The sequence below is a fragment of the Syngnathus typhle genome, linkage group LG21, assembly GCF_033458585.1.
Source record: "Syngnathus typhle isolate RoL2023-S1 ecotype Sweden linkage group LG21, RoL_Styp_1.0, whole genome shotgun sequence".
NCBI classification, from domain to species: domain Eukaryota; kingdom Metazoa; phylum Chordata; class Actinopteri; order Syngnathiformes; family Syngnathidae; genus Syngnathus; species Syngnathus typhle.
Window position 1 is genome coordinate 8,690,557 of NC_083758.1, and position 27,863 is coordinate 8,718,419.

General features: G+C 54.4%; 6 protein-coding genes across 10 annotated transcripts; 4 read left to right on the plus strand and 2 right to left on the minus strand.

Annotated features, from left to right (window-relative positions):
• Positions 1 to 3: 3 nt before the first annotated feature.
• usp44 (ubiquitin specific peptidase 44) lies at positions 4 to 4,270 on the plus strand. Its single transcript, XM_061268737.1, has 6 exons — positions 4 to 446; positions 1,337 to 2,919; positions 3,002 to 3,203; positions 3,310 to 3,418; positions 3,521 to 3,735; positions 3,804 to 4,270. Exons 2-6 carry the CDS (start codon positions 1,453 to 1,455, stop codon positions 3,926 to 3,928), a joined length of 2,118 nt encoding a protein of 705 aa, XP_061124721.1. The 5' UTR covers positions 4 to 446; positions 1,337 to 1,452; the 3' UTR covers positions 3,929 to 4,270.
• A 44-nt stretch (positions 4,271 to 4,314) lies between these two features.
• metap2a (methionyl aminopeptidase 2a) lies at positions 4,315 to 7,483 on the minus strand. The gene is made up of 11 exons (XM_061268743.1): positions 7,270 to 7,483; positions 6,483 to 6,575; positions 6,349 to 6,405; positions 6,178 to 6,280; positions 5,952 to 6,113; positions 5,689 to 5,870; positions 5,535 to 5,629; positions 5,341 to 5,437; positions 5,170 to 5,273; positions 4,978 to 5,093; positions 4,315 to 4,897 (listed from the first exon to the last, which is right to left on the minus strand). Exons 1-11 carry the CDS (start codon positions 7,427 to 7,429, stop codon positions 4,645 to 4,647), a joined length of 1,422 nt encoding a protein of 473 aa, XP_061124727.1. The 5' UTR covers positions 7,430 to 7,483; the 3' UTR covers positions 4,315 to 4,644.
• A 423-nt stretch (positions 7,484 to 7,906) lies between these two features.
• Positions 7,907 to 12,724, minus strand: vezt (vezatin, adherens junctions transmembrane protein). Of its 2 annotated transcripts, none has more exons than XM_061268730.1 (12): positions 12,556 to 12,724; positions 11,839 to 11,958; positions 11,344 to 11,436; positions 11,095 to 11,264; positions 10,742 to 11,023; positions 10,210 to 10,359; positions 9,986 to 10,133; positions 9,564 to 9,913; positions 9,298 to 9,491; positions 9,117 to 9,223; positions 8,821 to 9,028; positions 7,907 to 8,686 (listed from the first exon to the last, which is right to left on the minus strand). In XM_061268730.1, exons 1-12 carry the CDS (start codon positions 12,589 to 12,591, stop codon positions 8,208 to 8,210), a joined length of 2,337 nt encoding a protein of 778 aa, XP_061124714.1. In that variant the 5' UTR covers positions 12,592 to 12,724; the 3' UTR covers positions 7,907 to 8,207. The 2 variants fall into 2 exon arrangements, with proteins under 2 accessions (XP_061124714.1, XP_061124713.1); XM_061268729.1 differs by having other exon boundaries at positions 10,210 to 10,371.
• A 490-nt stretch (positions 12,725 to 13,214) lies between these two features.
• Positions 13,215 to 21,149, plus strand: fgd6 (FYVE, RhoGEF and PH domain containing 6). Of its 4 annotated transcripts, none has more exons than XM_061268674.1 (21): positions 13,215 to 13,358; positions 14,432 to 16,163; positions 16,964 to 17,078; positions 17,140 to 17,207; positions 17,282 to 17,312; positions 17,788 to 17,939; positions 18,010 to 18,166; positions 18,226 to 18,313; positions 18,571 to 18,621; positions 18,690 to 18,748; positions 18,822 to 18,893; positions 18,965 to 19,033; positions 19,101 to 19,184; positions 19,253 to 19,332; positions 19,407 to 19,509; positions 19,567 to 19,710; positions 19,787 to 20,050; positions 20,121 to 20,249; positions 20,351 to 20,499; positions 20,565 to 20,652; positions 20,740 to 21,149. In XM_061268674.1, exons 1-20 carry the CDS (start codon positions 13,349 to 13,351, stop codon positions 20,605 to 20,607), a joined length of 3,600 nt encoding a protein of 1,199 aa, XP_061124658.1. In that variant the 5' UTR covers positions 13,215 to 13,348; the 3' UTR covers positions 20,608 to 20,652; positions 20,740 to 21,149. The 4 variants fall into 4 exon arrangements, with proteins under 4 accessions (XP_061124658.1, XP_061124659.1, XP_061124657.1 ...); XM_061268675.1 differs by having other exon boundaries at positions 19,787 to 19,889; positions 19,956 to 20,050; positions 20,565 to 21,149; XM_061268673.1 differs by having other exon boundaries at positions 20,565 to 21,149.
• Positions 21,150 to 21,621: 472 nt separating this feature from the next.
• On the plus strand, positions 21,622 to 22,678 carry ndufa12 (NADH:ubiquinone oxidoreductase subunit A12). The gene is made up of 4 exons (XM_061268758.1): positions 21,622 to 21,779; positions 21,971 to 22,056; positions 22,185 to 22,272; positions 22,468 to 22,678. Exons 1-4 carry the CDS (start codon positions 21,691 to 21,693, stop codon positions 22,640 to 22,642), a joined length of 438 nt encoding a protein of 145 aa, XP_061124742.1. The 5' UTR covers positions 21,622 to 21,690; the 3' UTR covers positions 22,643 to 22,678.
• A 1,465-nt stretch (positions 22,679 to 24,143) lies between these two features.
• LOC133145557 (peroxisomal succinyl-coenzyme A thioesterase-like) lies at positions 24,144 to 27,798 on the plus strand. Its single transcript, XM_061269167.1, has 11 exons — positions 24,144 to 24,286; positions 24,567 to 24,775; positions 24,858 to 24,957; positions 25,020 to 25,210; positions 25,283 to 25,446; positions 25,525 to 25,644; positions 25,751 to 25,833; positions 25,908 to 26,001; positions 26,094 to 26,174; positions 26,245 to 26,377; positions 26,640 to 27,798. The coding sequence occupies exons 1-11, from the start codon at positions 24,177 to 24,179 to the stop codon at positions 26,762 to 26,764; spliced, it is 1,410 nt and encodes a 469-aa protein (XP_061125151.1). The 5' UTR covers positions 24,144 to 24,176; the 3' UTR covers positions 26,765 to 27,798.
• The last annotated feature ends 65 nt before the right edge of the window (positions 27,799 to 27,863 follow it).

Sequence of the window (27,863 nt, forward strand, 5' to 3'; positions counted from 1 at the left end):
AGTAAACGTCCCAAACGCTTTGATGACATTCTTTACTCGTCCAAAATAATGAGAAAGCGATTTAAAACGACAACTTTCACCATTGTCACCAGAAGCGGGCAAAGGTTCCTCTGCGAAGAAGACATTAGATAGGGATCATTAACCAGTCCAGACTGACTGGAGAGCAACCAACGGAAGTCCATGTTGGACATCCCAACGTGAAGTAGAATTATGTGTAGATTATTTTTCCTTTCATCGCTTCCTAAAATAAGTGATTTTGGGTGTAAGCCACAGCTAGTTTAATAGGTAACATCGATAAATCTAATGTTAGAAAATAATAATAATAATCGGTGTGTTCACGTGCACGCGCTTGTTCTCGACCACGCGACAGCCGCTGACAAGATGGCGACCCTCCGCGGAGTGGTAAAAGCACAGCATTGAGTGTTGTCAAGTACCAGAGAGGCCCGGTATGTTCCATTTTTTCGACATGTTTGCTTACTAACCGAGTGGCGGTCCTAACTAGTCCCGGTGATATTTACTCCGGAGCCGACATTCGTTGGCATTAAGCAGCAGGTAGCCTGGCTAAAGTTAGCTTAGCATGCTCGCTATTGAGACAGCATTGACAATGTGAAAAACTCTTGACAACATTGACCTTGTTGTGATATGACCAAATTTGAGTTTGCAATCGTTTCAGTCTTTTTTCACATTTTATTTGACAGTTTTGTTTACTGCCGAGTCAATTCCACGCCAACTGCTTAATTTCGCCTGAGCTTTGTGCACGTCTCTTGTTGTTATTTTCAAGCTGAGTGGCGATCTGCCTGTATTAGATTTAGGGGGGTGAAAAATGACCCTTTCCAATGTGCATCCCAACTTAATTGCAGTTGTAGCCTAACTTAAACGCACGTCTTCACGGAGATGAGATGCTTTTGTTGCGTAGGTTCAATGATTTGAGTCCTTCCACACTTGGTTTGTTCGTCCTCGTGATGGTTGCGTGTGAGCTGGAGTACATTCTGGACTGGTTTTCCAGCCAATTGACATTTTGCACCTCTGGGCAATTTCCAGTCTCCGGTAGAGGGCGGAACCGGTTTGCATGGAGAAAAGGCACCCACAGACGAGGAGAACATGCATCTGCTCGTGTCTCGTAAAAGTTGTTTGTCGTGCCGACGAGGAGAACGTCTTGCTGTTGTTTTTACCAGGAGAGGTTTTAATTGCAGCGATGCTGCCTTCTTTCACAATCCACGATTGAAATGGTTTTCCTAATTTGCACATGGCGTGTTTTGTTCAGAATAGAACAGAATATGCGGCCCAGCGGCTGGGAATGATTATTTCGATTCAGAATGTTTCCTGTTTTCCGCAGACATCGATCGGCATGCCCCGCGAGGGCGGCCCTTCTCGTCGCCACGGCGATATGAAGCCTGCGTGACTCGACGCGGGGTGCCACGCGACAGCTTTGACATTAGCGGCACCGGGGCAATGGACCGCTGCAAGCACGTGGGGCGTCTGCGGCTGGCGCCGGACCACTCCATCCTTAACCCGCAGAAGTGGCACTGCGTGGACTGCAACACCAGCGAGTCCATCTGGGCCTGCCTGGGCTGCGCCCACGTGGCCTGCGGCCGCTACATCGAGGAGCACGCCCTGCGGCACTTTGAGCAGCAGCGCCACCCGCTGGCCATGGAGATCAACGAACTCTACGTCTTCTGCTATCTGTGCGACGACTACGTCCTCAACGACAACGCCACGGGAGACCTCAAGCTGCTCCGCGGTACACTCGGCGCCATCCAGAGCCAACGCTACGAGGTCATCACCCGCAGCGGGCGCACTCTGCGCTCGACCGCCGAGGTCCCCGCTCCCTGCCGCGCTAGCGAGCTGCAGCTGCGCGACGAGGATCGCATGTTCACCGCCCTGTGGCACCGCCGCCGCGCGCTCATGGGTCGCGTCTTCCGTTTCTGGTTGGGCCTGACTGACTGCGGCCGGGCCAGGCAGGAGGAGGAGAGACGGCGCGAGCAGGAGGAGGAGCAGAAGCGGGACGCCAGGGAGCGGAGGCGGACGCTCAAGAGGCAGATGCGGGAAGAGTTGGAGAAGGCCCCGCAGAGGAAGAGCCTCCGCTTACGCGGGAGGACTCCCAGGGCTTTGGAAGCCGCCGCCGCCGCCACCGCCACCCGTGCGGCCAAAAAGACTCAACGGGCCGCACCCCGCTCTCAAACTCCGGCAAGCAGGAAGAGCAAGGGAAAGACACGATCCAAACCCAAACGCAGGTGGCGGCCTTCTCCCAGCGGCCCACGCAAACCCCTAGCCACGCCCCCCGGTCGGCCAGAGCCCGCCGCCGGAGAAGGTGGCTCGCCCTACAAGCGACGCCCCACCGTCACCCCCGGCGTGACGGGCCTGCGCAACCTGGGCAACACCTGCTACATGAACTCCATTCTGCAGGTGCTGAGTCACCTGCACGTCTTCAGGGAGTGTTTCTTGCGCCTGGACCTCACGCAGGCGCTGGAGCTGCTGGTGTCGGCCGTGCACGGCCGGCTGGCGACCGAGCCCTCGCCCCGCTCGGCCCACGGGACGGGAGCCCCGGCAGGTGTGGGCCTGAGCGGCGGCGCCTCCCCCCGGGGGGGCCGCAGCATGGAGCTGATCCAGCCCAAAGAGCCCAGCTCCAAGCACATCTCCCTGTGCCACGAGCTGCACACCCTCTTCCAGGTCATGTGGTCGGGCAAGTGGGCGCTGGTGTCGCCCTTCGCCATGCTGCACTCGGTCTGGCACCTCATCCCGGCCTTCCGCGGCTACGCGCAGCAGGACGCGCAGGAGTTCCTGTGCGAGCTGCTGGACAAGGTGCAGCGGGAGCTGGAGAGCACGCCCGGCGCCGACGTGCCGGACGCGCCGAGGCGCCTCATCCAGCGGGTCCTCGGCGTGGTCAACACCATCTTCCACGGGCAGCTCCTCAGCCAGGTACACGCAAGCGCCTCCAACCGTCCAGACGCCGCTGTGGCTCAAGGCCCTTTTGCCCCCCCCCCCCCCCACACACATACAGGTGAGGTGCCTGGCTTGCCAGCATCGCTCCGACACGGTGGAGCCCTTCTGGGACCTGTCGCTGGAGTTCCCCGAGCGCTACCACAGCAACGGCGGGCGCGAGTCGCCCGCGCAGGCCTCCTGTCACCTCACCGAAATGTTGGCCAAGTTCACGGAGACCGAAGCGCTGGAGGGCAACATCTACGCCTGCCAACGGTGTAACTGTCAGTAGCACACGCGCGCATCAAGAATGCTGATTGATCGGTTTGTGGAACACTTGCAGCCTGACGCGCTCCTCCTCCTCCTCCTCCTCCTCTTCTTCCTGACTAGCTTCGCGACGGCGGTCTTTGTCCAAAGCGGTCCTCCTCACCAAAGCACAAAAACAGCTGATGGTCCACAAGTTGCCTCAGGTGCTGCGGCTCCACCTCAAACGCTTCAGGTAGGACCACGTGTCGCCATTTTGGGCTCTGAAGTGATGCTAAAATTTCAGCAAAAGCGTGATTGTGAACCGGCTTTTTTTCTTTTGGTCACGTGCGCTCAGGTGGTCCGGTCGCAACCACCGGGAGAAGATCGGCGTCCACGTGAGCTTCGACCAGCTCCTCAACATGTGGCCGTACTGCCACGGCGAGTCGTCGGGCGGGCCTTGCTCGCCGCGCGCCAAGAGCCTCCTCTACGAGCTGTCCGCCGTGGTCATGCATCACGGCAAAGGCTTCGGTTCGGGCCACTACACGGCCTACTGCTACAATTCGCCGGGAGGTGAGCTTTGATTTTGTCACTCTCCAGTGCTCCAGGCTGGCTTTTGATTCCCAAAAATATTGCGTCAGGTTTCTGGGTCCACTGCAACGACTCCAAGATGAGCGTGTGTTCGGTGGACGAGGTTTGCCGAGCGCAGGCTTACATCCTCTTCTACACGAGGAGGCTCGCTCGGGACCAAGAGCGCCTCCTGTAGGCGGAAAGACGCATTTCTACTCTTCACATGCAGCGGGATTGTGGCAGGTAATTTTGTTCCATCCCTGACAGATGAGCCAAAGTGCCCTTAAAAAAAGAAGAGATTTATTTTTATAGGCCAAGGAATGTAATTTGCCAAGTTCCGATTCAGAGCACCTGCATCTTTTTTTGCGGAGCGATTGTATTTAAATGGAGCTTACACTCTTGAGCGCTTCCCTCAGTCTGGGGAGGATGTTGCACAAAAAACATTTTTGTGTCATACTATGCAAATTCTTACCTCACGTTTTTTCCTCGAGAAAAAGACTTCAATAAATGAGAATATTTTTCCACTTTTCTACTGAAACATGTTTGGTCAGTGCTTGCACACATAAGGACAAGGTGGAGCAATTCTCATTGAATCCTTTTATTGTTTCCTTACAAAAACATTCCAGGGAGTCGAAAACGGGAAGCCAGCCTGCTGTTAGCAAAATGTTAGCCACCCCACCCACGTAGCAGCCCAAGTCACCCGTTTGCACTTTTTCATCTTGGACAAATAAGACAAAGTGAATCCGTCCCGCTTGTTTAACCAGGAGAAGAACCGAGTCCCAAAGCGAGTCCGCGTCATTTCATCCGTCTGTAGATGGTGGTGGGACGTTGCGTGCGTTTGTGCGTGCATATGTGGCTGGGGGGGTGGCTGGCTTGCGTGCACCCGCCAGAAAGCCCGCCTGCCCGCCCGCTTCAGTAGTCGTCGCCGCGGCTGACCACTTCCTTGCAGGTGGGCCTGAGCAGGATGGTGTGCTCAAACTGCGCCGTGTAGCAGCCCTTGGTGTCGCACAGCGGCGGGTAGGGGTCCACGATGCCCAGGTCGCACAGGTTCTTCAGGGCCATCAGGTACTTGCTCTCGCCCAGGCGGTCCAACCAGCGGCGGCAGAAGGCCAGCGTGCCAAAGTTCTCGTTGATCACGTTCAGGAGGTGCTTGGCCCGCGGGAGCCTGTCGACCCAGCCAGGTCAGTTTTCATCACCCGCAAACACTGAATATGAATAAAGAATGTAGGAAAGCCAGCCGCCGACCTGATGGGCACGTGGCCCACGTCAAAGTTCTTCATGTAGTGCGAGCATTCCATGTCGTCGTGGACCATGCCTTTGCCCGTGCTGCCAAACGTCTCGATAGCGTAAACCTCGCCTTCCTGCCCGCAAAACGAAAAGGACATTTAGCGGGAATTAAACCGGCTGAAAAAACGTTTGCCCCGCTTGGAGGCCCACCTCCATTCTAGTGGCTTCTCCTCCTTTGACGATGGGCACCGTCTTCCCGGCGTGTATCCTGTACTGACCGATAGAATGGCCGTTGAGGTTTCGGATGGGTTTGACTACGGAGGCAAGCGCGTTAAAATACACTCGGGGAAAAACAAAGCGCACATCAAGGCGCTGTGTTACCTTGGTACGTTTTGCCATCCAGCTCCACCTCGTAGGACTCCATCACTTCCTGGATGGCTTCGCCGACGTCACACAGACGCACATCAATTCCTGCGTTCTGCCATGAGGAAGAAAGGAAAAAAGAAACCCATCAAATGAGATTTTGGTGGATGGAAGGCCATCCCAAAAAAAATAGTGTTGTGCGCGTCGCATACTTTAATGCCAGTGTTGGTGGCATCTTTAACGGCTTCCAGCAGCTTGTCGTACTTTGGGTTGAAGGTGACGGTGAAGGCACAGTCAATGATCCGCCCTGCGGACAGCGACCGAGATGAAGCCAGCGCTCGCGACGGCCCCGTCCGCCCGACGTACCGTTGATGTGCGTGCCGAAGTCGATCTTGCACACGTCGTCGTACTGCAGGACGGTGGGGTCGCCGGCGTTGGGAGTGTAGTGGGCGGCGCAGTGGTTGAGCGAGCAGCCGGTGGGGAAAGCCAGCCCGGCGTGCAGCTTGTTCTCCTTGACTAGCTTGCGGGAGCAATCCTCCAGACGCTCGCTGACATGCCGTGGCACAAGACAGCGTGAGGGAGAGGCAAGAAACGTAACGTAGCGAGCGGGCGGGCGGGCGCCGTCTCACCATATTTCAATCATGGTCATTCCAGGTTTGAGGAAGCCTTGCACGTGGCGGCGAACCTGCCTGTGAGCCTCGGCCGCCTGCCTAAAGTCGTTCCACACTTCCTCGTTGGCTTTGTCCAGCGCTCGCCGCTCTTCGTTGCTGCTGCGCCACGCCGCGCTGCGCCTGCACACACACGCGCTTTTAGACTCGTAGGCACGGCGCCTTGTCCTAGCGTGTCTTTCCTTACCCGTCCTGCGAGGGAGGGTATTCGGACTCCTGTCCGACGGGGAAGGCGCCACCGGGATACAGCTCGCAGATGGGAATCGACGGGGGGTCCGTCTGACCTTTGGCTGGCGGAAAAGAGAAACCTCACAAACGCTTCCATTTTACGATGAAGGCGCAGCCGGCGCCAACATACATCCTTTCTTCTTCTTTTTCTTCTTCTTTTTCTTCCCTGCCGAGTTCTCGCCGTCATCTGCAAAGGTGCGAGATGTTGGGTGACCGGTGGAATTATACACGAGCGCAGCAAGTTTTTTGGGGGGGGTCTCCCACCTTCCTCGCCCTCCTCCTCCTCCTTGTCTTTGTCCTCCATCACCTGCTTCTCCAGCTCCTTCGTCACCTCGGTAACATCGTCGCCTTCCGGACCTGCGACAAACCGGTTTGAAAATGCCTCTCTACGGAAAGTTGCTTAGTCAGCAAAATGAAACGGGATGTGGCTTTGCTGGAGATTTGCTATTTGTATTGACAGCGATATGCAAAAATGAACACCTGATTTGTGACCGACTCGACCTGAAGAAATGAGTCATGCAAGCTGACCTAATTGTAGATGTCATTGTGAAAACAGAAAATGACGCAAAATAAAATGCGGAGTAAGTCGTTCGTGCGGTGCAACAAATGTATGGAAATTCAAATTCCCATTTGAGCAGCTTTCGTGAGATGTCAAGGGGCGCCGAAGTCTTTTTCCCAAGAGTAGGCCTGACGTAAATTCCAAACGTGATCCTGAACCCGCATGGCTAGCAGCACCATCAAGTCCAACGCAATAAGTCAACGTACTTCCGGAAGACATTTCACTGTAAAGCTAATTAATGCTGGATTTGTTTCCTTTGGGCTCTATTGTAGAGTTCATCGAAAATATTAGGTTCATATCATTATAATAACGGGTTCGCAATGGTTTACCGTCTGGCACTTTAAGCGTGTACAACAAGTTCCCCACTATGTGATTTTATTTTGAAGATAAATGTGGATTGTTTCCGGGGTTGGTAGGTTCTATAAATGTCCGCTCTGTCGCAGCACCAACAGGTAGCATTAGCTAAGCTAAGCCTGCTCGCGGCAGTATTACCGGGTGCCGTTGACTTGTTCTTCTTCTTCTTTTTTTTCTTCTTTTTCGCGGCCGCCTCTTCCACCGGCTCGCCGTCTTTTCTATCCGCGTCCTCGCCGTTCATCTGGGCTTCCTGGACTTGTTTTTGCCCCGCCGGAGTCTCCGCGAGCACCGCCGCCATGACGATGACAGCCTGCTCCTGCTGCTACTGCTGCCGCTTAGGTAAGCGCGAGGCATTGCGGGAACTTTGGGTAAGCAGCGCTTGCGTCGACGTGATGCGTTCACTGACCGTCGACTCGGAATTTTGACCAACGACGCGGTCAGCCGCTAGATGGCAATGTTGCACCGTGCTGAATAGACAGCTCCGTAAAATCGCACTTTATAGTGTGCGACGTCCTCGGTTTGTGGTCCTAACATTTTGTTTTTTATCTGTTTCTCTGACCAAATGGAGCAGCATAACGGCATATTAATGTTGTGCAGTGACTTGTGAATCATGTGTTTTAATAATATTGTTCATGGTTTAATAATGTGTTTAATGGTAATCACACTATATGTGTGTTAAAAAGTTGCTCAGATCTACTGCGAACAAAAAGTCAGGAGTGGCTTAGCAGCTGTTGTAGGCCAGACAAATGCAGACGCTCCAATCAGATACAGCAAATGCTTTTCTGGAACCATCTTTTATTTCATTTTGGAAAAAGCACAAGGTGCAAGGCAAGGCAGGGTGGAGCTAAGGAAAGACCGTCCCACCAGTGATTGGTCCTCACTAGAGAGACATTAGTAGTCTTTTTTTTCAAGCAATTCGAGGACGTTTCCACGTACATTGGTGATGTCACAAATGAAAGTGCAAGCTTGCCTCCCAAAATAAAGCCAGGACGGTAAAATTAGCATCCCCCATTTCCTCTTCCTCAGCCAAGCTTTACATCAGAGACCCCGACCGGAACAACGGGAAGACAAAGAAATCAGTGTTCATCTTCCTCGTCGTCTCCAAATGTCTGCTCCTCCATCTTGCCCAGCGAGTGCGATCGCGCCGCTACCTGCGCGGCCACGGCCGAGCTGAAGCTGAGCGACTCGGAGCTGTGGATCTCCTTCAATCTGTCCATGATGGACAAGGTGGGTACTCTAGGCTTTAGGTGTCCATCCAATCCATTCAGGTTCTCTTCCTCGCCACCGCCCTCCTCCTCGCCGTCGTACTGATGCAACTCGGACGCGCCGCCGCCTCCTCCTGGGGCGCACACCCACTGCCCTCGTGTGGCCTCCTCTTCCTCCGCCTCCAAACCGCAGCTGAACTCGGAGGGGTCAGGCCTCACCCGCTCGTCCTTTCCTCCCGGCTTTTCCTCTCCGCTTCCTGCCGCGGAATCCGATAGGCTGTCGCCTCTTTCTGCCGCCGCCGCGGCGGCCAACGGATGCGTCGGGGCGTCGGAACAGCAAATGGAAGCAGCTGCGACGACAGGAAGCGAGCGCTCAACTGACACCGACCGGCTTTTAAGAATCAATCACTCGTTGGAATTTGGATTGCCGATTGAAAATGGCCGCAAGGAATGAAGACAAGGCACAGATTGAGACATTGCAGACCTTGGTCGCTGAAGAGCATCTGCTTCCTCTTCATCCTATCGCCGGCGAAGGTGCGGAAGCCCAGCACCGCCTTGAGCTCGGAGAGCACACGGCAGGACTCCTCCCGCTCGCGCCGTTGCCGTTCCCGCTCCTCCGGCGTCAGCATGTCGCACCACGAGTGTTCGCCTCCGCCGTCGGAATCCGAATCGGACACGTAGGCCTCCAACTCCTGTCACATTAAGAGTCCTATTGGTCCTGCCGAGCCAAGTCGACTTGAGAGGTCGGCGCTCGGTCAAGCCCCAGCCTCCCTCCCCTACCAGCTCTTCTGGAACCGGATCTCTGTCCAGGATTAAAGGATAGGACGGAGGAGGATCAGGCATCTGGGGCACGGGGGTCCCATCCTGTTCCGGACCCTCATCGTTACCTGCAAAAACAGCGCGGACACCTCTGATTCCAAGGATCAAAGTTTCCCGACGTGACTCCTTCCTTCCTTCCTACCTGGACAGTCATTGGCCCGCCTCAACATGCGCTCCACTTGCCCGATGGTGTCATCCCAGCACCCGGCGCTGGCCCGCATATGCGGCTGCAGCTGGTTGAGCCTGTCGCTCAGGTCCCGGTATCCCTCCAGAGTCAGCTCGCCGGGCTCCTTGGACACCATCATCTTCTCCAGGTCGTCCTCCATGATGATCATCCTGGAGAAGGCAGGCGTTGGTCGGGCTTAGTCGCCCGGAGCTGCAGGCTGCGTGTGCGTTTGTGCGTCTTACTCGCTCAGGAGGGCCTTGAGGTGCAGCTGCAGGCTTCGAATGGACGCGTGGAGGCTGTTGAGCTCCCGGCACTTCTCCCGGACACGAGCGCCGCGATCGCAACCCGACGTCCTGGCCTGCGTCTCAAAGTGGCGGTGGAAGTCGTAGCTTCGCCGCACCTCGGCCAGGCAGGCGGCCAGCGCGCGATGGAGCGGCTCGGTCACGCCGGCGATGGCGCGGTGCAGCGCGGGGGGAGGCGGCGCCGCCGCCGCGTCTTCCTTCACTTCCTCCTCCAGTCGGCGGGGCGACATCAGGAGGGCTAGTCGGCGGAAGCACTCCGAGCTCTGCCCGACCCACAGTTGGAACAACATCTGGCACAGGGACAAAGTGTCATTTAGCCCCTTGACATCTTCAAAGCACCGAATGGGAGATGAGGACGAAACCTTGAGGGCGGGCAGGCTGTAGTCGTCGGTCAGCTCCTGAGCCTGCTCGTCGCCCAGGTGTTCCAGGCCCAGGCCCAAGCCCAGCTCCTTCAGAGGCACCGCCGACACGTAGTTGGTCACGTTGTCCACCTCGGAGCTCAGCGGGAACGTCGGGAGGCGTTAAGGGGAACAAAATCATGCATCAAGGATTCTCTCATTGATTGTTTCCACTTGCAAAAGGATATTCCTTGAGCATGTGACAGGTGGCCCTTCGCGAGGCTCGGAAGGCCGAGCGGAGGGCCCGGTAGAGCGCCTTGCGCAGTCCCATCAGCTGCTGGCCTCGGGGGGCCGAGCCTCCCGCTCCCGCCCTGCTAAAGATGCCGGCCGCGCTCACCCTGTCGAGCAAACTTGACAAGTGAAATGTGATACAACTGTGGAGACGTCTCGAATTGGTGAAGAGGCGGAGACACAGCATGCTGACCACCAATCACAACACAGGACAACATGAAGCACACTTGGCCCTTTTCGCACAGGCTAAGTCAAACGTCAGCGAACACACTCATTTAACTCGTCGGTTGGGTCGCAATGCGCCAATGACATTTTCGCAGCGTGTGAAAGGGACTCGTGCAGCATGCGGGGTGGGGGCGAATGCTAAAGCTAAGCTCACAGGTCATATTTTATGGAAGCATGCAGGTCTGGGCCCGGCATGCGGCGGCAATCAGGGGGGGCACAAGGTCACCATTTGGACGGGACAAGCAAGAAAGCTAACTATCTTACAGGGTGAAGCCTCGCGAGATGACTTCCGTCTCCTGCACCAACCGCAGAGCCTTGCGGGACACGCCCGTCAGCGCCTTGCTGTCGTGGAGCAGCGTGCGCAGCTGAGAGGCCCGGGCGTGGACGGCCCGTCGGGCGCCGCCCCGCCTCCACAGCGCCGCCGCCGCCCGCAGCGCCGCCCAGCCCAGCGCCACCAGGACCAAGGGGGCCGCCGCCAGCGCGCCCCCGGGGGCCGAGCACAGACCCAGCAGAAGCGCCGCCAGGCCCACCAGCCACGCCAAGTCCCTATGTGGACACAAGTGGAGGTAAAGTCGCAGAGCCCTTGAAAATAAATGTCAATCTTGTTATTTGCGCACCACGATGACAGCGCGGCAAAGACGGCCAGTCGGGGCAGCGCGGCGAGGTCGTGCGACGAGCGGAGCGTCAGCAGGCTGGGATCCAGCAGCTCGATCAGCTCCACGTCCTCCTGCAGCAGCACGTCCTGATCCAGGATGCAGCGCACCGAGTACTCGCCCAGCACGCAGTCCTGCGGGCGAGCGAGCGAGCGAATGAACGAGCCGGGTTGGCGAAGGGAGACTGGCGAGCGAGGCACACCGATGACCCACCAGCTGCTGCTGCTCCAGTGTGTGAGAGGAGGCCGCCTTCTGAAGTGGGTTCCATCTCCACAAGGCTTCAGCCAAGGTCTGCATGACTCCCGCCTACACACATTCAAAAAGTCCTCCAACTCAACACAATTCAAGATAAAAAGATGCAGACCTACAAGAATCAAGTTGATTTTTTTTTCCCCCCACCAAGTTTGGTGTCACTAGATTAAGAAAAAAAGTTCATTTGCAAGTTCAGCATCACGCTCGCCTACGTGAACATATTCGGCCCATAATGATGTCTTGGCGGACGCGAGACATTTGAGCAAAACTCGGGATGATCAGTCTGGCAGCTCCGGCCGGCTTTATCTGACATCCGGGAAGCGCCGCGCTGACCAAACACTTCCTGTCCTAAACAGCGCAGAGGAAGTGTGACACTTGTGGAAAGTTCCAGAAACACCTAGGCCTTTGCACTCCACACATTCCCGTTTCAGATCCGGACTCATATGAAGAACTCACCTGGGCTTCCCGGGGAACATCCCAAGAACCCAGGTCGCCGTCTTCGTCCCTCGCTGCCGCCGGACATGCTTCGAAGTCCGTGTGCCCTAAATCGTGCAGGTAGTGGAAAAGCGGCGAGTTCTGCAAAGCAAACGCTGAGGTCAGACTGCTTTCCATCTTACCTGTTGACCCATAGTGCATCAGAGCCACCTGCACTCCCGCCAAAAAAGTCCCAATCTATTCAGGGCATGCGCCCGGGTCCGGATTGTGTCCTAACACTAGAAAATGGACGTCATGATCCTCCTCCTCCTTTTTTGTTCCTGTCTGACCCCTTTGTTGTCAGCATCATTGCATTACAATACTGGTGGACACTTAATAGATGCATCATGGGAACATCTGTGTAATTACCAGTCTATACATGATGTTAGGATAATACTTACTTCCATGGTCACAATAAACTCATTTGGTCGCAATCCAGATTTGACTGCGTGCGCTTTATTGGTGTATTTTTGGAAGCGACGCATCGGTTCTGTCTGTCTGGTCAGCCCCACCTACTGCAATCAATAACAGTCCCCAAACTTGCCCCCGTTTATCAGAAGCACACTTAATATAAGACAGGAATGAGTCGAAATTTATTTCGCACTTTTAAGAATGAACGCATTCGTTTTTTGTGTGTGTGTCTATTTGTGGCAGCATGACAAAGCAGAGGCTAACAAGTGACACACGGGTAATACGAACCTCAAACACGACATCTTCGTCATACTCCTCCGTCATGGCGCTGCTCCATCGACGCACGGCTCGCTTTGCATGTCGAACTTTGGATGCGACTGGACGGGAAGAGTCGGCCGAGAAAGAGAGGGGAACTTGGGAGTTTAGCCTCTTTGCTAAGTAAAAGAACTACAATTCCCAGCCAAGCTAACCCGCTCACGTTTCTTCCTCGCAAGAAACTACACCGGGAGCTGCTGACCTACAGCGCCGCATGTGGCCGCAAGAAGCATGGGTCCAACCGTTAGAAAAGTCAAGTAAGAAATGTTTAACAAAAAGGCGGAAGTACAGTGAATACTATTGTTTCACAATAAAAAGTTCATCGGCCAAAAATGAGAATAACAAATGCAACGTCAATAGAGAGAACTTAAATATGATGATACTACAGTGGTGAGTTATGCGAAGGCGTTTTATTCACGGCAATGCTCCAAAAACATCGCGTCGTTTACAATCGGCTGTCATGCTGTATCAACAATAGGAAGTGGTTTGTTCACAGTGCTTCGAGCTTTACATAAGCGACAAACTTTGCCGAAGCCGAAAAACTTTGGGAGAAAATGGAAAAAGCAACAAGGATAATGTCGTTACCGGTGGATGTGCGAGCGAGATAAGGCTAAGAGCGACGCTCCGCGGTTTCTTTTAGCTCCCCGCACTGGATTTCCAAGTGACAATGTTGTGGAGGCAGGAAAAAACCAAGAGCTTGTCGCGCTTCCATTGAAAGTGAATTTACGTTCCTCATGGAGAAAACAGCAGCAACAAGTTGGGAGTCATGAGCACAGGTTTGTTTCTTTAACTGCAAATTAGCAACATGTACTTTTAGGTTAAATACCCACGGTCAATGCAGCGTCGTGTAAAACGACTTTCCGAAGTTACCATCCACTGATTTTTTTTTTTTTTTTACACCACTTAATTACAGCTTTCCTGAAGAAGAAAAAACCCGCCTCCACATAAGTAGTACAATAGAACACACTACACGTCTACAATGAGCCTCGTAATTGTACAATTCAAGTCGCTTTCCGTTTGAATGGCTCACTTGCAGCTGGAGATGGTCGAAACGTCTTTGTCCTGCTGGTGATGCTACACCTCCAAATAATGCCACATTAACGTCCCTCCCTCGTAAAGCTTTGCTTCAATAGACGTTGTCCCTCGCGTGGATTCTGCGTCATCGGAGATAGTGTTTGTTTGTTTGTTTGTTTGTCTGTCGCATGACCTGACGCTTCATTTTGACGAGTCTGACCAAACTCCGTTCAGAAACTATGCAAAATTGTATCTCCTCGCCCGTGGCTTGTCGTAAGCTATTTGTGAGGCTTTGGTGGCACGGTCGTCACAATTGGAGGATTTCGGCGTGTGGTGCTTCGCATTGAGGTCAACTTTAACAGCAGGACTCAAACATCTTTTCAAATGCATGCCAGAACCTGAGTTAATAAAGGCAGGTCGTTAAAAACACCTTTCTACCACATGCATGTGCTGGCAGAATCCAAAACACAAGTGATAGCAGAGTGTGAAATTTTCATTCAATTTTCATTTTTAATTATGTTTGTGTCGGGATCAGCCAGATTGCCAACGGAGTTGGGTGGTCATTTTTCGTTTGTGGTCATTGACCTTTTCCAAAGTTCACCGCAGGATGCAGTTGCGACGTAACTGCGCGGAATTATGCCCCAGGTTCAGTGAGTCAGTCAGTACTCCCAGCTCTTCCATTCAAACGGTGACGCATGATGTATTTCACACATTACTCCCCCGTTGAACTTTGCTTGTAACTCCATCTCTGCTGATATTTAAGAAAGGCAGGAAGTAGAATGTGTTCACGTGCGCGTGCCTGTTTTGACTCTTGTCTTGTGTCGTGTACATGCAGGTGTGAAGAAGCCTCCATTAGCTCCCAAACCTAAATTTCCCGTCGTGGCCAAACTCCCTCCCATCGCCCCCAAACCAGGCCCGCTCAGCACGTCCCCCCCCGTTTCCTCCCAGCCTTCCCCCGCCACTCTCAAGAGGACAAAGCCGGCCCTCGCCCCGAAGCCCTGCGTCCCAAAATCCACAGGCCCTCTCCCCCCCGCCGCCGCCTCGCCGCTTCCCAAAGCTCACCTTATCTTATCTCCTCCTGGGCAGGATCTTCCCGAGGACAGCCTCTCGCTGCTCAACACCACAAATGGGATTTTATCGGAGCGTGAATCGGACTATGTCATTCCTACGTGCGCCTGCGGGCTGCGGGACCGCTGCCGGTGCCAACGTGTGGAGAATGGCGTCCACGGGCTCATGAACGGGGATCTCGAAGGAACGCCGACCACCGGACCGGAGGAACGTTTGCGCGAGGGGGTGAGCAAAAGACCTCGGGACAAGCCTCAGAGACACGTGGACAAAAAGGGGAACGGGACTGAAGCTGACTCGGCGAGCCCTGCGCCCATCGGCTGTGATGTTGCAGGCAGCATCGTTGCCTCCTGTCCACCTTCGGAGTGCAGCAGCCATTTTCAGGGCGACTCCTCGGTTCCCGCGCCCCCGAGTAAGCCCCTCCCCGTCCCGCATCCTCGCAGGCGTAAGAAGCCCGCCCTGGTGAGGCAGGACGGCGTGGAAGGCGCGGCTCAGGATCCTCCTCAGGAGCTGGACGACCTGAGAGAGGAGTCAGTTGGCGAGCCGGGCGCTCCGGTAGCGGGCGCCCCGGTAGCCGGCGCCCCGGTGCCACCTCGCCGCCAGACCTCCCTTTCCCCTCGCCTCTACAGAATGCAGCGGACCTGTGCAAGACTCAACAAGGTCGCCTCCCATTCACTCAGCCTGCTCTCCCAGCCTCACCTTGCGGGCGAGGAGCACGGTGGCGGCGAGGAGGAGGAAGACGGCTACGGCGATTTCAAGCGCTATCCCGTCACCCACAGCCTCCCCAAGCAGGTCAAACTGGGCTGCCCGCCGCCCATGCTGCACGCCAAGAAGCCTTGCTCGGCTGAGGAGCGGCGACCGGCGAGGCCGCCGCCCCGGAAACCTCAGAGGCACAGCCTGCCCGCCCCTCCGCCGCCCTCCGTCTGCCTGCCGCCGCCGCCGCCGCCGCTGCCTCCTCACGGTGCCATGAGGGAGCTGCCCGCGCCCCCCCAGGAGAAAGCTTCCTGGCGCTTTGCCCGGCCGTGCGTGACCTTCTTCAGCCGCCAGATGCCCACCAGGAGCAGCGTGCCGCCCAAAAGTCGGGCGCCCGCTTTGGGGAGCAAGCAGCGAGCCAAGTCCTTCTCCGCCGCTGACCTGGCCACCCGTGTGGACCCCAACAAGCGGAGCCTCTCCTTCCGGAAGCTTCTGGAGCTGCACGTGCCTGTCAAGATGCTGCCCAAGCTGCTGGCCAAGGGAGGCCACTCGCTGGACGGCAGCGACGGCGAGTTCAAGCGGGCGCAGCGGCCCAACAGCTGCATCGGCGAGGTCGGCGAGGTCGGCGGCGACGACGACGACGACGGGAGCGCCGAGTACGAGAACGTGCCTCTGTACGAGGAGATCCCGGAGTACATGAACCTGCCCTTCCACGGCGGCGGACCGGGCTGGTCGCAGGACGGCGACGACTCGGACGTCTACGAGGCGCAGGACCCCTACCACGGCTTCCGCGAGGACCACGGCCTTAGGTGGGATTCAGTCCACATGAGCTTTTCATTTCACATTGCAAGAATGACACGAAAAGTTAGGAAGGACTATTTGTTTTCCTCAGTCAGTGTGAATTCTGAGCCTGAGCTGAGCGAGCTCACTTCTTCTCCGAATCATCTGTACGGCTAAGCATAGTCCGGCCCCTCCCCTGCCCTCCCCCACCCCAGGTGCTCCGCGCTCTCCGGGCGGCGACAGGTGACATCAGCACGAGTCAGCGGCGCGTCAAACGTTGGCAGCGCGTCGACGTGCTGTGGCTCGGCCTCGCGCTCTTCCTGTGGGTTATTTTCAGTCTGCCGGGCAGGAAATGTTTGAAAAAACGCCACACGGCTCTCCGCAAGTGGGAAAAGAAATGTGCGCCAACCAAAAGCCGGCCTGCCGGCCTGCCGGCCTGCCTCCTCCTACTCAGGCTGGCCTTCCTCGCTCTGTGTTTAACCTCCAGGCTTGACTTTTTTTTTTCCCACTCTCTCTCACTTCTCTTTGAACTACAGGAGAGCAGAGGAGCAACATGTTTTCAAACCACGCACGAGAAAAGGAAACGGGACCTTGTTTGTTCCACATCTTTTGCTCTTCATTTGTTTGGGATGTTTGGTTCAGGTCCAAGGAACCAGGTTGGCAGAAAACTACTTTTGTGTTAGGCCGGGAGCAGAGCCCAGGGCTCCGACGGTTCAGCTTGAGCAGAAAGCGCATGAAAACATCAGAGGCCGACACGTGCCCGTGCTTGCAGCCGCCTTGGCACGCACAATGCTCCTTTTTGAAACCCGTGCTATTTTCCCACGCGCAGCCACCGGCAGAGGAGGGACGTCCACTCGGACGACGACGACGAGGGGGCTCGCAGTTGGGACGAGGACAACAGCTCGTCTTCCAGCAAGGAGCACGTGGACCCGGCGGACCGACAGGTGAGCACCTCGCCCCCCCCCCCTCGTCACCGCAAACCAGATGCCGGTCTCTTTCTCGCAGCTGGAGGACGAGAGCAAGCGCAAGAAGGTGGCGCACATCGCCCAAGAGATCATGAGCTCCGAGAAAGTGTGAGTCCATGCGCTCGCTCGGTGCACAGAAACAAGAGGTCATTTGCGCCAAATGATTTCCTTTCCCGCCGCAGGTTTGTGGATGTCCTCAAGCTTCTTCACATTGTAAGTGTCACATGACCTGAAGTGCCATCCTGTGTGTGTGCGTGTGGGCGTTCTGTCCAAGAAATCGGGTCAACTCGTATTCTTTTCCGCGCGCGGACGCAGCAGCTGCTTCCTCCCGCCACTGAGCTGACCTCTGTGCACGCACGCACGCACGCACACACACACACACACACCCATGCAACGCATTCTTTGCGCATTCTTGCGGCCGGCCATTCAGCCGACGTGTCACTCGAATGTTTCGGAAGGTCCCGCGGGTGTGCCGGCAAAGCAAAGATCAGATTACGTAATAAGATGGCGGGCGTTTGGAAGCGAGCCACGAGAGCTCCAAGGTTTGGAAATGCGGCCGAGCGCTGGCGCTGGTGTTTGAGTTGGCCAGAAGCGAAAAGGTTTAGTCAGCGACCTCGCCGCTTCCTTCCTGGCCGAGGACTCCAGCGCGTGCATCCGTGTCGGACCCAGCCTGGGTTTTCTGCCTCAGGACTTTCGGGACACCGTGGCCAAGGCCACGCGTCAGAACGGCAAGCCGGTGGTGGACGAGCGCGTCCTCAGCCAGGTCCTCTACTACCTGCCTCAGCTCTACCAGCTCAACAAGGACCTGCTGAGGGAGCTGGAGGAGAGAGTGGCGCACTGGTACGTGACAAAAACCCCACCCCCCCGATGGCCCGATCGGACTCGAGCCTTCACCGTCCTGGCTTTGCAGGAGCGAGCACCAGCGCCTGGCCGACGTGTTTGTGCAGAAGGGGCCCTACCTGAAGATGTACTCCACGTACATCCGCCAGTTCGACAACAACGTGGCGCTTTTGGACGAGCAGTGCCGCAAAAACCCGGGCTTTGCCGCCGTGGTGCAAGACTTTGAGGTAACGGCGTCGTCCGGCATCAGGCCCGCCCACTGACGCTGACGTTGTTTGGGCTGCAGACCAGCGGCAGATGTGCCAGCCTTGCCCTCAAGCACTACCTGCTCAAGCCTGTCCAGAGGATCCCCCAGTACCAACTGCTGCTCACAGGTGGGTTCCGGAGCACACAATCTCCTTTCCGCATTTGCAACAACATCCCAACGGCTCCATTGCGAGCCACATTTTCAAACCGGAAACTGCCAGCAAATGTCTGTTCTTATAACCCGGTCCTTTTATTTAGATCACTCACAGAATCAAATAGTCAATAAAAGTCAACGCAGCATGGACCGAGATTAGGCATAAGAATTTGTCCTATGCTGCCCTCTAGTGGACAGCGACAAGAATGTCACCTCTCTGCCCTTTTCTAGATTATTTGAAGAATCTGCCTCGGGACTCTGAGGACTACAAGGACACAGAAGGTGAGCGAGAAGACAACGCAGCACGATGGAGGCGTCTTAACAACAAGCGCTTTTGTCCGTCCGCGCAGCCGCCCTGAGCATCGTCAAGGAAGTGGCCAACCACGCCAACGACATCATGAAACAAGGGGTGAGACGTCTGCCAGCCGGACATTTCTAGTCTCGCTTCTCATCGCCGTGGCGTTTGCATTTCATTCTTCCAGGATAACTTCCAGAAGCTGATGCAGATCCAGTACAGTCTGAACGGCCACCAAGAGATCGTTCAGCCGGGCAGGGTAAGACACTCGTCCCGCTCGTCGGCCACGCCGCCACGCCAGTTGAGCCCCGACCCGACGGGTTCCCGCAGGTGTTCCTGAAGGAGGGAACGCTCATGAAGCTCTCCAGAAAGGTCATGCAGCCGCGGATGTTCTTCTTGGTGAGTGCCCGTTTGCTTTGGCCGTCTTTTCGCGAGCCGTCTTGACTCAGCCGTCGTGTGCGTCCAGTTCAACGACGCGCTCATGTACACCACGCCCGTCCAGTCGGCCCAGTACAAACTCAACTGCGTGCTCTCCCTCGCCGGCATGAAGGTAAGATGACGGACGGACGGACGGTCGTCCGTGCCGCCGCTTGAGATTGTGAGCGGACGCGCCCGCAGGTCAGCAAGCCCAGCCAGGAGGCCTACCAGAACGAGCTGAACATCGAGAGCGTGGAGCGCTCCTTCATCCTGTCCGCGAGGTCGGTCAGCGACACTCTGACTCGACGTGGAGGGAGGCGCTTGCGTTTTTAGCGTGCCGCCTTTCTGCCTCCAGCTCGGCGACGGAGCGAGACGAGTGGCTGGAGGCCATCGCCAAAGCCATCCGCGACCACGCCAAGAAGAAGATCAGCTTCACGTCCAGTCGCAGCCAGGAGGAGGTGAGGCTCGCGGTGGGCATTTTTGAAGCTGCCCTCTGACCTTCCGTGATGGCGCAGGGTGACGACTCGCCAGACAGCGGCGCCCCCTTGGGCTCCAAGGCTCCCATCTGGATCCCCGACCTGAGGGCCACCATGTGCATGATCTGCACCTGCGAGTTCACCCTCACATGGCGGCGCCATCACTGTCGCGCCTGCGGGAAGGTGCCCTGACCTCGAGCGCGGCTGGCCTCGACCGCGCCGCACGACCCGCCCGCTTCATCTGGTGTCGTTCCCCCAGGTGGTGTGCCAAGCGTGCTCAGCCAACAAGTATTACCTGGAGTACTTGAAGAACCAGCCGGCACGTGTGTGTGACCACTGTTTTGCCAAACTGCAGGAGAACAGTGAGTACATGTGTCTTCGTGTCTTTGGATGGCCATGTCACTTTTTTTTTTTTTTTTCCTCCCCAGACGACCGCCGCGCCTCGTCGTCGGCGTCTCCCATCAAATCCGGAGCGTTCTCCTTCACCAGGAAACAGAAAAAGATCCCAGCTGCGTTAAAAGAGGCGAGTGAGAGAGCGAGCGAGAGGTGAGGCAAGATAAGCAGCGGCGTGACCCGCCGGGCTCTCTTCCCAGGTGTCAGCCAACACGGAAAACTCCTCCATGAGCGGCTACTTGAGCAGGTCCAAGGGCAACAAGAAGCAGTGGAAGCGGCTGTGGTTTGTCATCAAGAACAAAGTCCTGTACACGTACGCCGCCAGCGAGGTAAGTGGCGAGCGGCGGCCCCGGCCGGCAGCCCCGGCCGGCAGCCCCGGCCGGCCGTCGTCTTCTGGCGTCCACGTTGCGGTCTTCCTCCTCTCGCTCAGGATGTGGCGGCGCTGGAGAGCCAGCCGCTGCTGGGCTTCTTCCTTCGGGAGGAAAAGAACGGGCCGGCGCAGAAGCTGCAGTTCAAGCTCTACCATAAAAATACGCTCTTCTACATCTTCAGAGCCGACGACATCCCCACCGCACGGAGGTCAAACCGCGGCTGGCGCGCAATCCACGCCAACCTCCTTGTGACCTGCTGCTCTTTTCTTCCAGGTGGATTGAAGCCTTTCAAGAGGCCATGATCCTCGAGCAGTGATGAGCCAGCCCACGGCCAAGCGGGAAGGCACGCACGCCGCTTCCAGTAGGAGATGGGACACCCATTGGCGTGGCATTTCAAAAAACAAAAAATGAATGGGAGCTTTTTCTTCTTTTCCGTCTGATGCTGCAGCTGCGGCCCGAATGCCAAAGAATGTGCGTGCAAGTGGACGATTGCCCACCAGGAAAGCCCCGGTACGGATCTGCTTAGTCAAAGGAAATGATGGGGCAAACTAGGTGGTGGGAAATTCAAGCAGGTCAAGTAAAAGGAAGTTGCAAGAAGAGCTATTCTTCTCTTTTCATACAACGGGGTCCTGGACAAAACTGGAAGTGTATCACGAAACCTCCGAACTCTCCCAAATCTCGATGGCAGACTCAGAATTGATCCGCGAGTAATATTTTTACGTTGACATTTTTATACAGCAGCCTAGCGCTGATATTGATCATGTATGGAGAAGCAGGCCAGGCCAGGCCAGGGTCTGCTGAGTTTTTCTTTTAATTAGGGGAGGGGTATGCGGTAGCACAGGACCTTCTCCCCCCCCCCCCAAAAACAAAACAATTGATTGTTTTGAACAGTACAATTTTGTACCAGTGAAACATTCAAAGACACCATTGTTCGAGTATTTTCTGCCCTAACCTGCCTCCTCCAAGTTTGAATGACCCGCACAACTTTTTTCTGTCCACTCTCTGCTTAAAGTTGTCATTGCAACTCTTGATTCCTTCTTGTCGATCTGGTTTGAACTTGTTGGAAGCAAGTGTTTGCTTGTGATTGTACATTATCAGTGACTATTTTTTCTTAGTAACACTTGTGTGGAGGTAGACTCTCCTACAGAACAATCATAATAAACTGTCAGGCAACAGTTTTTAATAATAAATCTAGCTCTACTTTTGGCTTGATGTGTTTTAACGTCACAAGTCCATACGGAAAGATTTACTTGCTGTGTTTGTAACAGTCGGGAGACTTTTCTACGATAAACTATGGTTCCTTTTTTTCTGAGACCAAATGATTACTTTTGCTTGTTGCTACCCGGACCTTTTAGTACGTGGGACTGTCGCTCCGTTTCCCAAATAGTTCTGTCCCAAGATGGCGCAGTACGTCAACATTGTCCGAAGGGCTTTGGGACAACTGGGAGGTCACGGCGGTGTTCGAGGGTTTCTTCTTCAACTTTTCAGGTGAGTTAAACGATGTATCCGGACGCTTTTATTTTGGACAACTGGGGACCAAATAGGATCATCAACACCGACTGGAGCCGCGCAAATGTTGCCAAGCTAAGTTAGCATGTCGCTAGCCAGCCGAGTTTGCGTTCGAATTCTTCGTCCAAAAAGTCGAATTAACGGCAACTTCGAACGTTTCTTTATGACAGGGTCAACGACGTGAAGACAGGAGCCCTCATTGGTGTAGACAAATATGGCAACAAATATTACGAGGACTCGAAGCACTACTTCTTTGGTAAGAACGCGATCATTTTAATATATATGGAAAACGATGTTTGTTTTCAGTGTTATTTGACCCACTGGTTCTCCAAGTGGTCTCGTGAGGGCCCTGCATTAAAGCTCCCTGCCTCCAAATTCTTACAGGACGTCATCGCTGGGTGATCTACACCACTCAGATGAATGGAAAGAACACTTTGTGGGAGGTGGATGGCAGCATGGTACCTGCCGAATGGTACGTCAGTCTTTTTTTTTGTCATTTAGCCACATTTTCACGCATATATAAAAAAAAAAAAACTCATTGGTATCTTTATAAAGAACAATCCAAATGTCTTATTCTTTCAGTTTTAAGATCTGATTTTTTTTTTTTCTGAAAAGCTCCAAAATTGCAATGGCGCTATCGTAGTCTTATATTTGCCCCCCCACCCAGGCATCGCTGGCTCCACTGCATGACAGACGACCCCCCCACCACGCACCCGCCCGAGCCTAAGAAATTCCTTGCCGAGGTCCACCAATTCAACGTGAGCGGCACCTCGCAGCAGTACGTGCCCTACTCCACAACACGCAAGAAGATCCACGAATGGGTGCCCCCCAAAGCCCAGTGACCCAAGACCCCGCCTCAATAAAACCTTTGGCTTTCATGATTTGTCTTTCTGCTTTTTTGGACTTGTCACTTACGCAGCAGTTTCAAACATTATCTTTTCCTTTGTGAAAATTTCTAAGATCTCATTACATTATTGCTCTCAGTTCCTCGCCCATGGAGGCAGCACATTTGAGAACTTTTCAGTTTCAGTTCAGATTTAACCATGAATTTTCCCTCATGAAGTGGCCTGGGGCAGTTTTCATTTTTAGTTAAGCTTTGAACATGCTATTTCCCGAATGAAATGGCCTGTTATTAGGTACACCTGAAAATGGCGGCGCACCTAACGGAGTGCCCCAGTGACGTCACAGAGCAAACAGCCAATCGGGAGGGTGGGTGTGGCACTTTCGAATCAAATCATATCAGCTGATGTCAACACTGCACATCAAGAAGGAATGAATGAATGCAACATGTAATATCACTGATATCAGATTCCTTCCTTATGTGCAGTGTTAATATCAGCTGATATTAAAATGGGCAGTGTCGATCAACATGTGCAGTGTTTGCATTACTCACTCAAAACACAGCTAGCTAGCTCGTATTCACCGGTAGTGAAGTGGCGCGCCTACGGTAGCCGAAAAAGCTCAATTCAAATAGAACCAAGCGCGTTCTTGCCTCGTAGTGAATAATTACCCTTTGCAACTGAATGTCACTAGTCCTACTTAAATGGTAACTGATTTGACTTGCCTACTCATTGACTGTACTTTTGATGGCATGTCAACGCACTTTGACGAAGAACAGGGCGTCCGTCCATAATGGAACTAGTTTTTCACTTGACGTCTAATGTTTGAGCAACATGCATGCCCTCCCTCCGGTGGCTCCGATCTCCCGATACTATCGTCTTTCTTGCCTCAGGAGTGAACTTTGAACCTCCCGATTGTGCTCGAAGTGATGTAAGATGTGAGTGAAAGTCAAGTGTGGCGACAAACCTGAAGGAGGCAGGAAAGCAGGCGCACAAACGAGCAATCTCCTCAACCGGCAAGTCTGTAAGTGTGACCAGTTGAATCGGTTTTCAAGAACAACCTAGGGCATTTTGTAAAGACCACCACCTCTCCCACCCTTTTTGGGACTGGTCTTGCTTTTCTAGTGCGCTTATTATTGCACGGAGCTCTGGAGGCGCCTTATTTGTCCTCATTGACGCCCTGTACTTTTTTGTGTTTGAGTCATTCATGTATTTTTTTGTGTGTAGTTGCACGTTGAGATCATGTGTTGCTCAAGGGTATTATTCGTGTTCTTTCGACGTTGAGATCATTTGTTGCTCATTCGTGTTCCTTCGTTAGATAGCGTTGTTCACGTGAGGTCAGTGAACTCAGCGCCGACTCCGTGACGTCATCACCACGCGTCGCTCCCTGCGTCTCGTTTTGATGACTACTTCCTAACAACTTTCTGGAAATGGTTATTTTTGATAACTGCAGCGAGGTGATGACGCAAGTATTTTAAGCAACTGGTAATAACCTCTAGCCAAAAATGCTGTCTTTAGAGCAACTGTATAGTTAGACATGCTATGTTTTGTTTTGGATAGGAAAAGTAGGCTTTTACCCGTTCTTCAGGAGGGAAGTCCAAACAATCCGACGCTAGCATCCGTACATGAAGGCAACACTAAGAAAACGTAACAGTTCAATGTATACGATTTCAAAATAGAATGTGACACTAGTTTAGAATGTTTACAATATGACCCAATGACACTTAAAGGCCGTTAAACAGTTGTGAAGAACGACCTAGAGGAATCTTGTGGTCGACTTTGTGCTTGCAGCAACACGATGCGGGAAGTCTGGGAACGTGTAACTTTGATTTGATCAATTTCCAATTTTGTTTCAGACTTGTTTGTTTCTCTCACTGTGTTTCTTTATTGTCATCTTCCAAAGTACCCAACGCTTCTCCCTTTGCAGACGATTGTGCACCATGTCCCACACCGCCCCGCCACCCATTCTGTCGGTGGCGCCCAGGCGGGCCCTAGTGGATGAGGTGATCAGGGTGCGGGTGGACAATCTGCCTCCCGGCGCTCCGGTGACCCTGCGCTGCCTGCACCAGTCGGAAGACAAAGACTACTGGGAGGCTTACGGGCACTACGTGAGCGACGCCACGGGATCCGTGTCTGGTAACCAAAACGTGGCCAAAGGCCCAAATCATCCCGCTTGGCAACTCTCCAATCAAACTCGTGCTGACTTTTGTTCCTCCAGTTGCAGACGACGTGAGCTTAGGCGGAACTTACAGAGGAACAGAAGTTATGGGTCTGCTGTGGAGCATGCGGCCCGTTCCCGGGAGCCGCACGGGCCTCAGGTGAATAAAACATTGGCGGGAACGTGCCGCCGTGCGCTTGCTGATATTTTGCTGCCCGGCAGGCTGCGGAAGCGCAACGTGTGCACCCCCATGGCCTTCACCATCTCCCTGTACGACGGCCACGTGGACCGCGACTTTGGAGGCCGACGCCCCCTGGCCGAGGATCTGATGGAGAGGTGGTACATGGCACCGGGCGTCAGCAGGGTGGAGGTCAAGGAACGGGGCGTACGAGGGACCCTCTTCATCCCGCCAGGTTAGCTGACTTTCATTTGCGGGGACACCGGGACGGGTGGCGGGGAGCTGAGCGCCGTGCCGCTTGCTTCAGGTCCAGGACCTTTTCCGGGGCTGCTGGACATGTGGGGAGGCGGCGGGGGCCTGCTGGAGTATCGCTCGGCCTTGCTGGCGTCGCACGGCTACGTCTCGTTTGCGCTGGAGTATTTTGCGCCCGGCGAGTTGGCGAGCGCCGATCTGGAGTTCAAATACTTTGAGGTGAGAACGTGCTCTCCCCTTTCCCACCGCACGCACGCACGCACGCACGCTGTGCTTGAAATCTTTCTTGTCTGTCAGACGGCCTTTGAGCTGGTTCGGCGCCATCCGGCCGTCATTCCCCGCAAAGTGGGAATGTTTGGCCTTTCCATGGGCGCCTTGGTGGCCGTCAATATGGCGGCCGAGAGCACCGTCGTCAAGGTGAGTGCAAGCGCCCATTTTGTTGTTGCCCGGCGGGCGGGCGGGCGGGCGGTCGCTCCGTTAATTTTTTTGTCTCCACGTGCTGTCCCGTTTTGACATCTTGCAGCCCGCCTGCTGCGTTTGCATCAGCGGCAGCCATTATTTCCCGCGCAAGACGCACCTCAGCAAAGTCCACCAGCCAATAGCCCCGTAGGTTGCCCGTGCCGCCGCAGCCGCGCACATTCCAACGCATCTGAACTTTTCATCGGTTACCGTGGCGACAGGGCCTCTCGCAAGGGGCGGATGGATGAGGAGCGGAATCTCATCTGGCGAGGCATCTCCCTGCCCATCTCCAGCGACCTGTCCTGCAAAACCGACGCAAGTTCCCCCACCCACCCAACTTCCTGTCGAAAGATAAGCACCCTCTGCTGGACAACAGGTAAAGTAACTTTTGTCATTCTGTTTGTCAGGTGAGGAGAATAAACTGTCCCGTCTTGCTGGTCATCGGCCAGGACGATCAGAATCATCCGGCTGCAGAGTATGCAGAGGATGTGAGTGCACGCACAAACACACACACACACACACCTTTCAAGGCATCATGACCTTTGGCGCACACGACAGATGGCGCAGATGATGCGCTCGGTCGGGAAGGAGCACCTGCTGACCCGTCTGGAGTACCCCGACACGGGACACCTGATCGAGCCACCCTACTCGCCTCACTTCCGAGCCACCAACTTCATGTGGAAGGGCAAAGGTGGGTAGGCGGGACCGGCCGGGCTCTTCCGGATCCTCCCATTTCTCGCGATGCCGAGCCGTAGTAGGCAAAAGTGTTTGTAGACCAAGGGGAATTCCTCTGAGAAAGTAATTGACTTCAAATGTCTTGCTCATCAAAAGTTTAAGGGCGGCGCAAAGCAGGCGCACTCAAAGACCAAATACTTCCGGACCGTGTTTCAAAATGAAGCCGTTGCAATATTACGCGCTGCGCTTAAATATTAAACAATCAACCGCCCGTGCAGTCACCCTGCTGTGGGGCGGCCGGAGCAAAGCCCACTCGGACGCCCAGGAGGACTCGTGGAACAAGATGTTGGCCTTTCTGCGGCGACATCTCTACTCGCAGCAGGTTCCCCAAGCCAGGATGTGAATGGCCACAAGGGGGCGCCTTTTCCTCGCCAACCCAAAAATATCAGACGCTCAACCTGGACATGCCCTCAGCGCAGCGGAAATGTCATTTTGTTTCACGGCAACTCTGAAGCATGAAACGGTTCGGAATTGCCACACCCACCGTGGCAGCAAAGCCCACCTTTGATTTCAAGTCAAGCTTGAACCGTGTTGCTTGACAACAAAATACCATATGAACACTTTGAAAGCTTTTAACGCAACACAAGAAGTTGCAAAACACACAAATGTGGCCCTTCGGCATCCCCATCATGCTCGCATTCAAGTCCTTCTCCCGTCAGTGTTGCACTTGCAAGTTGCTGTGGCAGAAGAAACTCACTTCCCTTTTTGGGGTTTGCCTGCATAAATTGATGCATTGTGATCCAGTTTTTAGATGCGCTCCGCCTGCTTTTTTTTTTTGTTGCCACAAATAGTATTTCAACATTTGCTGGTGTGCACAATGTCAAAAGTGGCAATATTATCAGACAAACTAATGTGCTTCACTTCTGCTCCAATCGTTTTTTTTTTTTGTAAGACTGATTGAATTGTTGCAGTCTGAGGAGTCACCGCTAGAGGGAGACTGTAAGTGACGTGCTCGACTTTCTAATAATGTATCAGTTGAGCAATAACACAGGGACGTTGTTGTGTTGCGTCGTCCACATGAACGCAGAAACGCGCCGAAAATGTCCTCTCGCCCCCGCCGGAGAGTGAGAAGAGCTGTGAAGGGAAGCATTGTGAGCATATGAAGGCTGACTTGTTTTGGGCGGGAGAAGGAGAAGAAAAAAAAAAAAGGAAACGCGCAGTCGCACACTCGCACAACATGAAGGTTGTTTGTCCACGGGGACACTCGCTCTTTTGTGCGACCACACGCACACAAAATCTTTCAGGTGTTTCAAGAACAACACAAACTATTCAAGTGCAATGTGGATGACTTATTCGCACATGCTTCGATGACAAATTGCCCATCACTGTTTGTCTATATGAATGGCTTGAAAAATAAATCACCACAAAGCTGCATGACTTCCGAGCAAAATAATATTTTTTCACGAGATGCGGTGCTATTTGTATACTGTGAATAATTATTC

Excerpts from the sequence above, each read along its gene's own strand:
- metap2a (XM_061268743.1), bottom strand. The coding sequence starts at position 7,429 with ATGGCGGCGGTGCTCGCGGAGACTCCGGCGGGGCAAAAACAAGTCCAG. Across the intron at positions 6,576-7,269 it reads GAACAAGTCAACGGCACCCG|GTCCGGAAGGCGACGATGTT; the intron begins GTAATACTGCCG and ends GGTTTGTCGCAG. Across the intron at positions 4,898-4,977 it reads GTGGGCCACGTGCCCATCAG|GCTCCCGCGGGCCAAGCACC; the intron begins GTCGGCGGCTGG and ends CTGGGTCGACAG.
- fgd6 (XM_061268673.1), top strand. Across the intron at positions 17,079-17,139 it reads TGGACCCGGCGGACCGACAG|CTGGAGGACGAGAGCAAGCG; the intron begins GTGAGCACCTCG and ends TCTTTCTCGCAG. Across the intron at positions 19,711-19,786 it reads ACTGTCGCGCCTGCGGGAAG|GTGGTGTGCCAAGCGTGCTC; the intron begins GTGCCCTGACCT and ends TCGTTCCCCCAG.
- LOC133145557 (XM_061269167.1), top strand. The coding sequence starts at position 24,177 with ATGCTATGTTTTGTTTTGGATAGGAAAAGTAGGCTTTTACCCGTTCTT. Across the intron at positions 25,447-25,524 it reads TGGAGTTCAAATACTTTGAG|ACGGCCTTTGAGCTGGTTCG; the intron begins GTGAGAACGTGC and ends CTTGTCTGTCAG. Across the intron at positions 26,175-26,244 it reads CTGCAGAGTATGCAGAGGAT|ATGGCGCAGATGATGCGCTC; the intron begins GTGAGTGCACGC and ends CGCACACGACAG.
- usp44 (XM_061268737.1), top strand. The coding sequence starts at position 1,453 with ATGGACCGCTGCAAGCACGTGGGGCGTCTGCGGCTGGCGCCGGACCAC. Across the intron at positions 3,419-3,520 it reads CTCCACCTCAAACGCTTCAG|GTGGTCCGGTCGCAACCACC; the intron begins GTAGGACCACGT and ends ACGTGCGCTCAG. Across the intron at positions 3,736-3,803 it reads CTGCTACAATTCGCCGGGAG|GTTTCTGGGTCCACTGCAAC; the intron begins GTGAGCTTTGAT and ends ATATTGCGTCAG.
- ndufa12 (XM_061268758.1), top strand. The coding sequence starts at position 21,691 with ATGGCGCAGTACGTCAACATTGTCCGAAGGGCTTTGGGACAACTGGGA. Across the intron at positions 22,057-22,184 it reads CTCGAAGCACTACTTCTTTG|GACGTCATCGCTGGGTGATC; the intron begins GTAAGAACGCGA and ends AAATTCTTACAG. Across the intron at positions 22,273-22,467 it reads AGCATGGTACCTGCCGAATG|GCATCGCTGGCTCCACTGCA; the intron begins GTACGTCAGTCT and ends CCCCCCACCCAG.
- vezt (XM_061268729.1), bottom strand. The coding sequence starts at position 12,591 with ATGACGGAGGAGTATGACGAAGATGTCGTGTTTGAG. Across the intron at positions 11,024-11,094 it reads TTTGCCGCGCTGTCATCGTG|GGACTTGGCGTGGCTGGTGG; the intron begins GTGCGCAAATAA and ends GTGTCCACATAG. Across the intron at positions 10,372-10,741 it reads ATCTCGCGAGGCTTCACCCT|TTTGCTCGACAGGGTGAGCG; the intron begins GTAAGATAGTTA and ends TCACTTGTCAAG.